The sequence below is a fragment of the Salvelinus fontinalis genome, chromosome 5 (assembly GCF_029448725.1).
Source record: "Salvelinus fontinalis isolate EN_2023a chromosome 5, ASM2944872v1, whole genome shotgun sequence".
Classification (NCBI taxonomy): Eukaryota; Metazoa; Chordata; class Actinopteri; order Salmoniformes; family Salmonidae; genus Salvelinus; species Salvelinus fontinalis.
This window is the reverse complement of record NC_074669.1, coordinates 29,229,570-29,243,468: the sequence shown is the minus strand read 5'-3', so window position 1 is coordinate 29,243,468 and position 13,899 is coordinate 29,229,570. Positions and strand designations below refer to the sequence as shown.

General features: G+C 44.0%; 1 protein-coding gene across 7 annotated transcripts in view; it reads left to right on the top strand.

Annotated features, from left to right (window-relative positions):
* Positions 1 to 13,899, top strand: part of LOC129855444 (ecotropic viral integration site 5 protein homolog) — a 100,971-nt gene that overhangs the window by 44,177 nt on the left and 42,895 nt on the right. For 6 of the 7 annotated variants that reach the window (XM_055923106.1, XM_055923105.1, XM_055923112.1 and 3 more), the window contains 11 exons: positions 2,562 to 2,783; positions 3,995 to 4,069; positions 4,522 to 4,647; positions 5,555 to 5,698; positions 6,045 to 6,134; positions 6,453 to 6,550; positions 6,749 to 6,809; positions 7,040 to 7,093; positions 8,650 to 8,682; positions 9,156 to 9,302; positions 12,261 to 12,392. In XM_055923106.1, coding sequence (XP_055779081.1) covers positions 2,562 to 2,783; positions 3,995 to 4,069; positions 4,522 to 4,647; positions 5,555 to 5,698; positions 6,045 to 6,134; positions 6,453 to 6,550; positions 6,749 to 6,809; positions 7,040 to 7,093; positions 8,650 to 8,682; positions 9,156 to 9,302; positions 12,261 to 12,392 — 1,182 coding nt within the window. The remainder of the gene's footprint in view (positions 1 to 2,561; positions 2,784 to 3,994; positions 4,070 to 4,521; positions 4,648 to 5,554; positions 5,699 to 6,044; positions 6,135 to 6,452; positions 6,551 to 6,748; positions 6,810 to 7,039; positions 7,094 to 8,649; positions 8,683 to 9,155; positions 9,303 to 12,260; positions 12,393 to 13,899) is intronic. The other variant, XM_055923107.1, reaches the window with a different exon arrangement.

Genomic DNA, 13,899 nt, shown 5'->3' with positions numbered 1-13,899 from the left:
GTAGTATGAATCTACAGATAGCTAAAGCTATCCAACCAGGTTTAATGTTAGCTAGCTAGGTTATAACTAGCAATGCAAATGGCTTTCTGAGAGAGAAATAATATTACCACAGACAACACATGTAACGTTAGCTAGCTAGCTAAACAGTACGCTTTAACCTGCTGCAATGAAAATACTTTCTGCTAAATTCAGGGCAGCAGTGTTGTTAAGACCAGTAGCAACACTTTTGCAGTTCTCCATTGCTACTATATATTTTTTTTTTAAAGCTTCGGTAGCAAGGATTATCTACACATACAGAGCAGCTCATGTTATAGACTGAAGCGTGGCTTCATTCCGAACTCACCGACGTGGCAGATCAATCTGAACTCATCTCTCTGCATGTCCAGCCCATCCATTATCTCAGCCAATCATGGCTAGCGGGAAGGTTCCTGTCTTTTTCTGTGGCTAAGCCAACAAGGCTCGTAATTTAACAATTATATTTGTATTTTCAGATGGCATAAAAGTTTGTTATTAAGACACATGCAAGTTAACATGTTCCAGAAAGCATTACATTTTTTAAATCAAATGCCTCTCCTGGGAAGCACTTGCGACATGCACCTAGCTTCCTGAAATGAGTCTCATTTAACCTAGTAGCGATGTATTCAATGCATCTAATTACCTCTGGTCCTGTTTTCCAAGAGTGCTCCAGATAATGACACAAATGGTACCCTATGCCCTACGTAGTGCACTACTTTTGACCAGACCTCTATGGGCTGTGGTCAAAAGTAGTGCACTAGGTAGGGAGTAGGGTGCCATTTGGGACGCACTGCTGAGTGAACACCAACCAGAGTCAGAGGAGCTTGCACCGTAATGTAGTGACAGGTTGAGCAATGGGTGGAAGTAGTTTTCCAGACGTATTAACAGCTGTATGCATTATTCATGAGTTTCCTCTTGCATCTGTGTGTGAGAGTCATCCAGTGGAGGGTTGGTGGGTGTGTGTCAGGGTTCTGTTAGGAAAATGTGGCGCCTTTTAATTTACCGGACATTTGAGAAATGTACTGGCCCCATATGCATTGGGTGCGGAACCTGATTAGGGCGTCCAGCCACGGTGCTCAGAATGACAGAAATCACATTTAGAATATGGTAATTCATATTAACAGAACATTCAAGTCGAGGATGCAACGATGTGCAGTCTTTCTTACCGAATTCTGATGTGCACTTTGAAGCTGTTGGAATAACTGTCCACATTTCCTTTTCCTCAGTCAATCTACTATCCCCCACAGTAGAAAAGTTTACATCATCTATTGGTCAGCTTGTTGAGAAATTGTCTATTCCAAACAGACTCCGGGACAGTTGTGGGAGGATTGATCCCAAATTCATAAGGGGAGATCTAATATGCAACAACTAGCATGGGTTACTAATATGACTAAGATTGTGCCTTTGGCTACAAGACAATGAAAGAGTTTATATAAAATAATTCCCTCCACAGATATGGTCTAGATTTGGCTAGGCTGCTTTGAAGCAAGGTAAGACGTGCCTCATATTATGAAGTAAAACGTTCAGGTTTCAAACCATTAAGTATATGTTTTCAAAATGAGTACTGCCTCCAGCTCATTGCAAAGTAGTGTGTGATGCGCTGATAAAGCCTGCATTCCGTTGCCTATGCATTAGCTGTTTGATATGCTGTAGCAACAGCTCTTGTGGTGCTTGACAGATATTCCACTCAATGAATAGGGTAAAAAGCATTATTTTCGCAATGGGACTTTTTCTTCTTCTCCCAGACAATTGGCCGAAAAGCAGGCAATTACCAGCTAATGGAAACCCTGGAGAGTGTGTGTATGTGTAATGCAGTGGTGGGATAGGGAGATGGAACGCAGAGATGGAATGAATGAGCTGAGAGCCACAAAGTAGGCCACATCTTTTCCTTTTAGGAACGTACAGTAGGCGTACTATAAGAGTCTATTGTTTCCATTACAAGGCTGGGACTGTCCAGGATGACCTCAGAGAAAGGGAGAGAGATCCCATGACAACACACACACACACACACACACTCTAAGAAGCAACACATGCCAGTGTTCCCTGTCTGCAGAGGAAAGGTCCTAATCGAGTCACATCAGCAGTAATTTGCAAGAACAACATTTCACTCTGCACAAGGCCTTGCTGACTAGATTATATTTAGTGGTGGGAAGTTGTATTATGATGACTGAGACTGACTGGGGTACATGCTGTGCTGGGGAGAAAAACACATTGGAGCATAGCAGCACACAGAGAGACAAATGATTTAGTTTGTTCTGAACACTGTCATAAGAAGTCTCATTCTATGTGGATACCAGTATATTACTTTGTATATAAAAACATTAAGAAAACCAGGCCTGCATGTTTTCCTTTGAAAGGCTGTTCTCATGTTACGTTAATGATTAGAGAAAGTCTGCAAAAACATTTATATATCTTGAAAGCGATCTATTGACAAGGTCGGATAAACTGCAAACCACACTTTGGTTTAGTTACTGCCACCAATTGGTAATATTAGCACTTTCGTACCAAAGCCAATACTGATTATATTTTTCATCTCCCCCCAACAGGATCTGGTCAGAAAAGGGATCCCCCACCACTTCCGGGCGATAGTATGGCAGTTGCTATGCAATGCCCAGAACATGCCTATCAAAGACCAGTACTCTGAGCTGCTGAAAATGACATCACCCTGCGAGAAGCTGATTCGCCGAGACATCGCCCGGACCTACCCTGAGCACGAGTTCTTTAAGGAGGACAGCTTGGGACAGGAAGTACTCTTCAATGTCATGAAGGTGAATCCTTTATAGGTTTGCATAGAAAATAGAAAATCTAGAATCAAGGAGTAAGCTACGAGGGAATCCTCTAACCTGGAACTCTTCAACTGGGATAAAAAAATAATTTGGAGAAAGTTATTGGAATTCTGCAACCCTTATGCGCAACAGATTGCTTTACAGTGTGGTCTGGAGTTGTTTTAGCGGTTAGCTCCTGCGCCTTCAGCACTTAGACACTGACTATACCAAACATTACGAACACCTTTCTAATATTGAGTTGCACTCCCCCCACCTACCTTGTTGCCCTCAGACCTGCCTCAATTCATTGGGGGCATGAACTCTATAAGTTGTCGGAAGTGTTCCACAGGGATGCTGGCCCATGTTGACTCCAATTCGTCCCACAGTTGTCAAGTTGGCTGGATTTCCTTTAGGTGGTGGACCATTGTTGATACACATGGGAAACTGTTGAGCGTTAAAAAATAAATAAACTGCAGCGTTGCAGTTCTTGACACAAACCACCCCCACCCCAATTGTCTCAAGCCTTAAAAATCCGTATTTAACCTGTCTCCTCCCCTTCATCTACACTGATTTGAAGTGGATTTAACACATGACATCAATAATGGATCACAACGTTCACCTGGTCATGGAGAGAGCATGTGTTCTTAATGTTTTGTATAATTCTAACTGGAATTAATCCTGGACCATCTTTCGACAAATCTTTCCTGTCTGTCTCCAACTATCTGTCCTATCAGCCTGGTCCCATATACATTTATGCTCTTGGCAGGATAGCACCGACAGACTGGCAATCTGCCGACTGTCCTGTCAATAGAAGACAAATAAGAATGCGTTAGAGCACTGCTTTTATTCTTCTCATGAGCCAGAGCCAGAATTGTTCTAGAAAAGCTGTTTCTCAACCCAATGGAGTAGTAATTCATTAGGTTTTAATGGGAGCCTGTAGCCCTGCTTCGTGCTGAATTGCTTGAACACAGGGCAGAATGTGTTGAGTCCACAGTTACACCTTGACCCTGGAAAACCTTAGCTGGGACAGTTTCTCATTCTCACTTGCATGCCAAGTGGCACAATATTCCTCTATAAAGTGCACTACTTTTGGTCAAAAGGAGTGCTCCATGTAGGGAATAGGGTGCCATTTGGGATGCAACCCCAGAGTGCTTAGCTCTCCTCATGACCATGGCTGAAGACTGATCCGAGGTCACTTCCTGTTGTTGTTGCAGGCCTACTCTCTGGTGGACCGGGAGGTCGGTTATTGTCAGGGAAGTGCTTTCATCGTCGGACTGCTGCTCATGCAGGTAATAATGGGACTAGGACACACACACACGATGTGTTATGGTCACATGTAACCTTCCACTACACACATCGACAGACTCATTATATTGACCAGAGTACATTTTCTTGAGAACTGTGTACTAAGAGTTGTGTTTTTCATGACCACTGGTAAATTGTGTGGTGGTGATTAACTTGTATTATAATATGTCTGATTTTGTATTGTGTGAAGTTTGTGTTTTATGTATATGAGGAAGACATTTTTTCTCAGTTGTGAGATTAAGCCTTGTCCCGTACTGAAAAAGATTGTCAATTAAAAATCTCCATTGAAGGTATATTTTAGTCTGGGACTTGGCTTAAACTCTCTCTCTCTCTGTGTTTGTGTGGTCTAGATGGTGTATGAGGAGGTCTTTTGTTGAAGGTTAAAGGAAACTGTTTGTTGATCTTTGTGTTTGTTTGGTGGTGTCCCCCTCACCAGATGCCTGAGGAGGAGGCGTTCTGTGTGTTCGTGAAGCTGATGCAGGACTACAGACTGAGAGAACTGTTCAAACCCAGTATGGCTGAGCTGGGACTCTGCATGTACCAGTTTGAGTTTATGATCCAGGTAAGACCTGATTTGGGTTCGATACATGAATGAATGGCAAACCTTTTTACAGAGCAATATTGACGTACAGCAGCACTCTCCAAGACTCCTTACATTCTGACTAGACCGGGCGCGGGCGTGCTTCCGCGTGCGCCATCGAGCGCATGTTGATTTTGTCCATCCACACCAGACGCGATCAGGACACGCAGGTTGAAATATCAAAACAAACTCTGAACCAACTATATTAATTTGGGGACAGGTCGAAAAGCATTAAACATTCATGGCAATTTAGTTAGCTAGCTTGCTGTTGCTAGATCATTTGTCCTGGGATATAAACATTGGGTTGTTATTTTACCTGAAATGCACAAGGTCCTCTACTCCGACAATTAATCCACAGATAAAAGGGTAAACCAAGTTAGTTTCTAGTCATCTCTCCTCCTTCAGTCTTCTTCTTTGGACTTTATTATTTTGATTGGCAACCAACTTTAAGGTGTATCACCACCACCAACTGGACTGGAGTGTGGACCTCAGTTCATCTTTCAATCACCCACGTGCGTATATGCTCCTAAAAACCAATGAGGAGATGGGAGAGGCGGGACTTGCAGCGTGTCAAGCGTCACAAATAGAACCTAGTTTTATTTTAGCGCCTGACTACGCAGACACTCATTGAGACGCGAGCAGTTCGGATGCAATGATTGAACAACATGTATGTGTACATTTATTTTGCAGCGCTCGCACAGGTAACGCATGCAGCACGGTCAGCATGTCAGAACAAATTATATAGTAATCATTTAGCAGACGCTCTTATCCAGAGCGACTTACAATTAGTCAATGTGTCATGATAATGTGACATCTTTATTCAAGATCATGTTTTATTCTATTCATATCTCCCTCTATCTCCGACCCACCGTCTCACCCCCTCCTTTAGGAACTTCTCCCAGACCTCCATATCCACTTCCAGGCCCAAAGTTTCCACACCTCTATGTACGCCTCCTCCTGGTTCCTCACCATCTTCCTCACCTCCTTCCCTCTCCCTGTTGCTACCAGGATTTTTGACATCTTCATGTTAGAGGTGAGTCCAGTTAAAGGTGCAATCCCCGTCGCCCAACTGTATGCCAAAATTGGTGGCAGGGCTGCCATTTTGCGGATAAACTGAACCCAGATTGCCGCTTTTAAAGAACGTCTGATTTACTCATGTTTGACAATCTACTTCTAGTCAAGTGAGTCCAGAATAGTTTTTATTACAGCCAACACAAGGGTCTGTGAGGAAATGCAAGCAATTGGCGCCCACTGGTGGCCTTGGCATAAAGGACACATTGGAATATCTTATGGACTAAACTTTAATTTCACCTTGGTAACGCAGTGTTCTGTGCGGTACTAGATAACGCAATGTTATGATAATGGAATGCTTGTCTCAGGGTCTGGAGATAGTGTTCCGTGTGGGGCTGGCCATCCTACAATTGAACCAGGCAGAACTCATACAGCTGGACATGGAGGGAATGTTACAGGTATGACTGAGCAGCCATAACCATTATAATTACAACCCTGTCGGAGTTAATGCACACAATTATGCATTCAATTCAAACTTTTTTCATCCCAGAGGGGCAATTATTGCCGGCAGGCACAAGATACATAGTCTGGTCCCAGATCTGTTTCTTCTGTTTGTGACAATGGCCGTAGGCATTGGCAAGATGGCACAAACTGATCTGGAACCAGGCTATAGGATACAGATTGAAAGACAATAAACATACACTTGAAGTTTCTTTGTGTGAGCATGTCTGTCTCGTACTCACCCAGTCGTTACGTCTCGCCCTGCTCTGCTGTAGCACTTTCAGAGGGTCATCCCCCACCAGCTGGAAAGTGGACCAGACAAGGTCATCCTCGCTGCTTATAACGTCAAGTACAACGCCAAGAAGATGAAGAAGTGAGTACTACGCTTCTGCTCGCTCCTTGGACTCTAGGCCTGGTTACTGTAAAAGCACATCTGTGACTGCAGATGTAATTGATGTGTTCCTTGAGCTGTTATGGCAACGGTAGTTACAGTGTGATGGAGATGAGTGCTTGCTGCAAGTACACGTGTTGCAAGTGCGCTGTATTGATGCCGTATGACCCCTGTTTTCAGGTTAGAAAAGGAATACACTACAATCAAAACTAAGGAGATGGAGGAGCAGGTGGAGATTAAGGTGAGTGGTGGAGCAGTTGGTATGTGTTTAGTTTGAAACATGTTTTAAACTTACCAGGATATCAGTCAAGGCAGTAGTATTTTTCACTCTTATATACATCAGTACGGGTCAATTTGATCATTATTAGCAGTTGATCACTATAGCCGCACTCCATAAGCTGAGTTCACTGTACTTAAAACCCCAGGTATGTATAATCTTTTTTATTTGTGTTCTGTGTCCTTGTGTTGCAGAGGTTGCGCACAGAGAACAGACTGCTGAAACAGAGGATAGACACACTGGAGAAAGTGAGTGAAACGAAGGAGGTGGAGGAGGGTGGTAAACAGGTGGAACCATGGCTCTCCTTTGCCATCCTATGTCATGACACCAGTCATAATAATAATACGCCATAATATACCAGTGAACCTTTTTGTCAGGGCCATTCACACAACAAGACCATAACCCCCTACCATACATTAACCCATCAAGTGCTTGTTCATGCATCATGTGTCTGTCATTGTTCACTAAAGACTTGTGGGTCTTGTTGTTACTAACTGGCCTGTGCTGCTGTTGGGCTGTCTGTCCATTTTACAAGACAACACTAGAATTCTCTCTCACTGACAGTGTATATCTTATTGGGTAAAAGGATCCTAGTTGGCTTTGGAATGCAAGTCTTACGTTGAGATGCATGTCTCAGTCTTGAGATCCACGCTCAGGACCAGGTAAGATTAAGACCACTTTATTGGTCGATTGCACACTAGGTCCAACCGAAATTTGACTTCCGCTTTTAACTCAACCCCGCCGAATGACACATGCGTACACGTGCAGGTTTTTGGAGAGGTGCGGGGTGGCTGCCACACTGGAAACCCGGGGAGCTGTTGTTGTGGAGTGTTAAGTGCCTTGCCCGAGGGCACAATGGCAGGCAATGGCATCTAGGATTTGATACCAGCAACCCTCTGGTTCCCAGCTCACTTCACATCAGACCCTCTGAGACTATAGCTGGCTGTGGAGCTCTAAAAGGCTACATTCAGTGATGGCTGTTGACTCCTGGGATGATGCAGAGCACTGCATGCCAGAGTGCACGGCTGCCATTGTTGTGCATGTTGTTGGGATCTTCCGGTATGTTTGTCTGAGCACAAAGATACAGGCACTGCCAGGCCTGGTCAGAGTACCAGGACACCGTGCATGAGGCCTGGGCAGAGGACTGCCTGAGTATCTGTCCCAAACAACCAGGCTCTGTCTAGAGGCATAACCACTCACTTACTCATATCACAGTATCGCTTCAAATCCAGTCAAAGGCTGCAACTTCTCATACCCGTAATATTAACTGGAATTGCTCAAAAGCTTCTAAAGTGTAACCATGCGGCACTTAAGAACCTAAAAAGGCATGGCTACATCCTAAAAATAAATGCGGCTTATAGCGAACTTCTTAGTCTTATTTTTCTCTTGGCCCTGTTTAGCCCTCGCCTTCTGCTTTGCCTGTGTGAAACTCATCACCTTGTTGTCTGTCACCCTCACCACCTAATTCTCACTGTCACCACTTTACCCCCACAACCTTTTCACTACACCTCAAGACCATGTTCCTTTTCTACCTCCCATACTTATAAAATAACTTGGACACCATGGCGCAATTGTTAACTTCTCCCGTTGACATCAATGCATGGCTAAGTGAAATTTTTACTTATCTGGAAGTTAGGATTCACATTGTAATTGGTTGCCAAAACGACGGAGGAAGGAAAATGAACATTGAGTTTCCCTTTATAAAAACCAAATCAAGTGCTTGTCTGTTTTTTTTCTGTTATAACTGTGTTCTTTGGTCTTTCGTTCTGTGCTTCTCTCTCTTGTGGATATTTCTGTTTTGTAGGAAAGTGCTTCCTTGGCAGATAGATTGATCCAGGTATAAACTTCATTTTCTCCTCCACTATCCCCCCTCATCCCTCTTACATTGCTCTTTCCCATCTCAAATGTCTGTATCTCGATGTAGTGTTGCATGCTAATGATTTGACCTTTAAATGATAGCACAATAAATGTCCAAATTATTTTTTTAAATAAATGAATGTAAAATAAGGACATGGAAATCAGATCGCTTTGGTGAAATCTAGGATTCAAGAAGTGCATGTAATCACCCATAACAGCATGCCTAAGTATCTTGAACCATGCCAAAAGAAAATGCTTAGAGCTATCAATTCGAGTCCACCAAAGAGACTCAATCTTAAACTTTTGCAGAGAGAAAAAACAGCATGCGTTTTAAAATTAAAAACCTCCAATCCTGCTTTATTTATATCATCTTTGATATGCCCACCCCTTCCGTTCATCCCACCCTCGTGGTGCTCCCTGCTCACCCCAACGTCGGTTGGTAATGTCCTAAAGGGACAAGTGACACACGCCCAGGAGGCAGAGGAGACCTACCTGGTCGTGCGGGAGCTGGCCACGGTCAGGCAGCAGAGCGAAGAGGCCACAGCTCAACTGGAGCTGGCACAGAGCACCATCAGGGAGCTCCAGCAGAGACCACTATTGGTAAGGAGTAACACAGTGCTCATGTTCCTGTATGGCTCAGTTGATTTAGTCTGGCGATGACAATTCCAGGGATCACATTCACATACTACAAATGTATGCACTTACTGTACTGGAAGGCGCTTTGGATTAAAGCTCCTGCTAAGGGGCACATATTACAGTGCCACCTCTGGTAGGGATGATCATCAGCCCAGGCCTGGTCAACCCTCCATCCATCAGGCTCGGATCAGTGATCTGGTCTCCATGTCTGACTCAGGCACAGGAAATTGAGATTGTTGAAATGTCTCCTGATGTGGCGCAACTATTTTGGCTTGTTGGTGTTCACTATTTAATGATTTCGTATAAAGCCCTAGGTCAGATAGTCATGCGATTGAATAAGATGCAGCTTTTGTTTTAACACTGGATGCATGGGCAGTGACTGAATACAGAGTTTCTTCTGTCCACATTTCATGTCTTGAGAACTAGCCATGTATACAGTGCCTTTGGAAAGTATTCAGACCCCTTGACTTTTTCCATATTTTGTGAGGTTACATCCTTATTCTAAAAATGAAGGAATCTTTTTTTTTCAGCAATCTGCACACAATACCAGATAATGACATAGCAAAACCAGGAGTTTCTCCCATTCTTCTCTGCAGATCCTCTCAAACTCTGTCAGATTGGATGAGGAGCGTTGCTGCACAGCTATTTTCAGGTCTTTCCAGAGATGTTCTATCGGGTTCAAGTCCGGGCTCTGGCTGGGCCACTCAAGGACATTCAGAGACTTGTCCCGAAGCTACTCCTGCGTTGTCTTGGCTGTGTGCTTAGTGTCGTTGTCCTGTTGGATGGTGAACCTTCACCCCAGTCCTGAGGCCTTGAGCGCTCTGGAGCAGGTTTTCATCAAGGATCTCTCTGTACTTTGTGCCTTTCATCTTTCCCTCGATCCTGACTAGTCTCCCAGTCCCTGCCTCTGATAAACATCCCCACAGCATGATGCTGCCCCCACCATGCTTCATCGTAGGGATGGTGCCAGGTGTCCACCAGACGTGATGCTTGGCATTCAGGCCAGAGTTCAATATTGGTTTCATCAGACCAGAGAATATTGTTTCTCAACCATAAAGGCCTGGTTGGTGGAGTGCTGCAGAGATGGCTGTCCTTCTGGAAGGTTCTCCCATCTCCACAGAGGAACTCTGGAGCTCTGTCAGAGTTACTATCAGCTTCTTGGTCACTTCCCTGACCAAGGCCCTTCTTCCCCGATTGCTCAGTTTGGCCGGGCGGCCAGCTCTAGGAAGAGTCTTGGTGGTTCCAAACTTCTTCCATTTAAGAATGATGGAGGCCTCTGGGTTCTTGGGGACCTTCAATGCTGCAGAAATGTTTTGGTACCTTTCCCCAGATCTGTGCCTCAACACAATTCTGTCTCGGAGCTCTACGGACAATTCCTTCGACCTCATGACTTGTTTTTTCTCTGACGTACACTGTCAACTGTGGGACATTATATAGACAGGTGTGTACCTTTCCAAATCATGTCCAATCAATTGAATTTGTGATGTTGCTATTGTAAATATTTGTAGGCCTATGTAGCCAAATAATTTTTCAGGTGTTCTACTCTGCTAGCCAGCACCTCGCCTAAATTGGTGTGCGTTTCTTTTGCCTCTAGATCAATTCATTTAATTTACCACAGGTGGATTCCAAGTTGTAGAAACATCTCAAAGACGCACCTGAGCTCAATTTCGAATCTCTTAGCAAAGGGTCTGAATATTTATGTAAATGTATTTTAGTTTTTTATTTGCAAAAATGTCTAAACCTGTTTTCGCTTTGTCATTATGGGGTATTGTATGTAGATTTCTGTTGTAGATTGCTGTTGTATGTAGATCATTTTTGTTTTTTAATCCATTTTAGAAAAAGGCTGTAACGAAATGTGGAATAAGTCAAGGTGTCTGAATACTTTCCGAAGGCACTGTATGTATATCCTGTGTTGGCAATGTTTACTTTTCACACTTAATCAAAATATGTACGCTGCTTAGCAACAAATTCGCAGTCAGTGAATGTGACAGTGGAGATGGATTCTCGCCACCTCTTCACTGCAGACCACAAACTCTCTCTCTTCTTACTCTATACAGAATGATCCTGTTTCAATGCATTACTTCAAATTGGGGCATGCTGTTTGCGCAGTGCAACCACCTTTTGCAGTCATTAGCATACTCCTGGAAAGGATTCATGAATTTATAAGGAGCTGCTGTGGGTGTATGTAATGTGGAGTCAGAGCTGTGTGTGTGGTACCCCAGTGGGACCCTATCTTGGTGCTAAACAGACCCTTTAATATTGATGAGCTGATTTAGTGAAACGTGTTGTGATGTCTGCACTGCGGTGTTTTACATAATGTGCTCTCTTGCTCTGACAATGAGCTGCTATAGCCATTAAACATTTATAATGATTTGGGAGAGTGAGGCTAATTTGCTGTCCTCTGTGGAAATCAAGGATGAAATTGAGAATATGTTTTTGAAAGTGAGGCGCTATACTGCTTGGTGTATTTGAGGGGTTGTTAGTGGTGTGCAATTTAGTAAGTTAGATAGCTACTTCTAAGTTCCAGCACAATAACAATGCATTTCTCATGTTGATTTCTCAAATGTTATATATATTTTTTTACAATACTATGTTCATATATACAAATATATTAAATGAAAATATATAACATTTATATTGTTTAGAAACAATGTGTGTATTGTAATTTGATTTTAAGTAGGTCATTTGAATATCCAGTGTTATTTCGAGATTCTAACGCATTCCTACTCAGACTAACCTAAAGGACACTACTGGCCAGTTTCCCGGAGACCAATAAAGCCTAGTCCTGGACTATAATGCACCATAAATGGAGATTCTCCATTGACTAATTTTAAGTCTGGGGAAACAATTTCAAAAGGTGTATCAAATAATATTTCTTCCTCACTCTCTCCTGGTCCTCCCTGTCCTTTCTCCCTACTGTAGAAGGGCATCCCCTGCTACACAGAGGAGTCTATCCTGCAGCTGGAGAGAGAGCTGGTTCAGGCCAGGCTAAAGGAGGCAGAGTCCCAGTGTGCCCTCAAAGAGATGCAAGACAAGATCCTGGACATAGAGAAGGTGTGTTACCTGGCTCAGACTGTCTCATGAATTCACTCACTGTCACAGTGCTGCCTAGTCCAACTCCTCTGTCAGGCATTCCACCTGGAATAGGTAAACATTGTGGGATATTGCGGATAGAAATGTCATGACTAGAGCTGATGTGATTCCGTTTCTGCATGTAGAGACTAGAGGCATGTTTGTTCTACATTAGGGATGCAAATTTCATAAAATGATGCTGCCGACTAACTGACCCCCATTAACCAGTTAACAACAGGTTACATTTGTTTTGTAAAATGATGTGACCAACAGAAAATAATATGCATGCCTACAAGGAACTGGGACGATACCAGTATTGCAATACTTGTTAGTATCATGGCAAAGACATAAAATGCGCAGCGAATTTAACTTTGAGGAAAACAGCCCTAATGTTGGAAACAAACGACGTCTTCATCCAGAGTCACATTTATTTAGGGGTCTATTCAATCCACATTGTGGAAATTCATCATTACGGTGTGAGTGATTGAATTTTGTAATTGAAAATTGTTTTACAATACAAAACATACAAACACACACAAACATCCACAACCATATCTCCAGCACCCGCATCACTCTCCGCCACATGACCTCAAACTGCACCATTTTGTTTCTGACCGTTGCCCACGCACTTTCAACATTTAGATAATAAAGCATTTGGCCTTTCCATTGTTTTAACGATGGAGGATAGGTTGATTTATTTATTTATTTTCCAGTTAAGTATACGTTTTTCAAGATTGACGAGAAAAGTACTGTCCAACCCATCGAGTGTCTGACTGCACCCTCAGTGAGAATTGTGTCTCTTGTGTAATACATGTGAAAGTAAGGCGGTGTGGTCCAGTACGCCGTTCCGTCCATAAGAAGCCGTGTGGGTACGCCGTTCCGTCCATAAGAAGCCGTGTGGGTACGCCGTTCCGTCCATAAGAAGCCGTGTGGGTACGCCGTTCCGTCCATAAGAAGCCGTGTGGGTACGCCGTTCCGTCCGTAAGAAGCCGTGTGGGTACGCCGTTCCGTCCGTAAGAAGCCGTGTGGGTACGCCGTTCCGTCCGTAAGAAGCCGTGTGGGTACGCCGTTCCGTCCATAAGAAGCCGTGTGGGTACGCCGTTCCGTCCATAAGAAGCCGTGTGGGTACGCCGTTCCGTCCGTAAGAAGCCGTGTGGGTACGCCGTTCCGTCCGTAAGAAGCCGTGTGGGTACGCCGTTCCGTGCGTAAGAAGCCGTGTGGGTACGCCGTTCCGTCCGTAAGAAGCCGTGTGGGTACGCCGTTCCGTGCGTAAGAAGCCGTGTGGGTACGCCGTTCCGTCCATAAGAAGCCGTGTGGGTACGCCGTTCCGTGCGTAAGAAGCCGTGTGGGTACGCCGTTCCGTCCATAAGAAGCCGTGTGGGTACGCCGTTCCGTCCATAAGAAGCCGTGTGGGTACTCCGTTCCGTTAAAACATGAGCCTATCACGCCGTTCCAGTAAAACATGAGCCTATCACAATAATGAAAACAA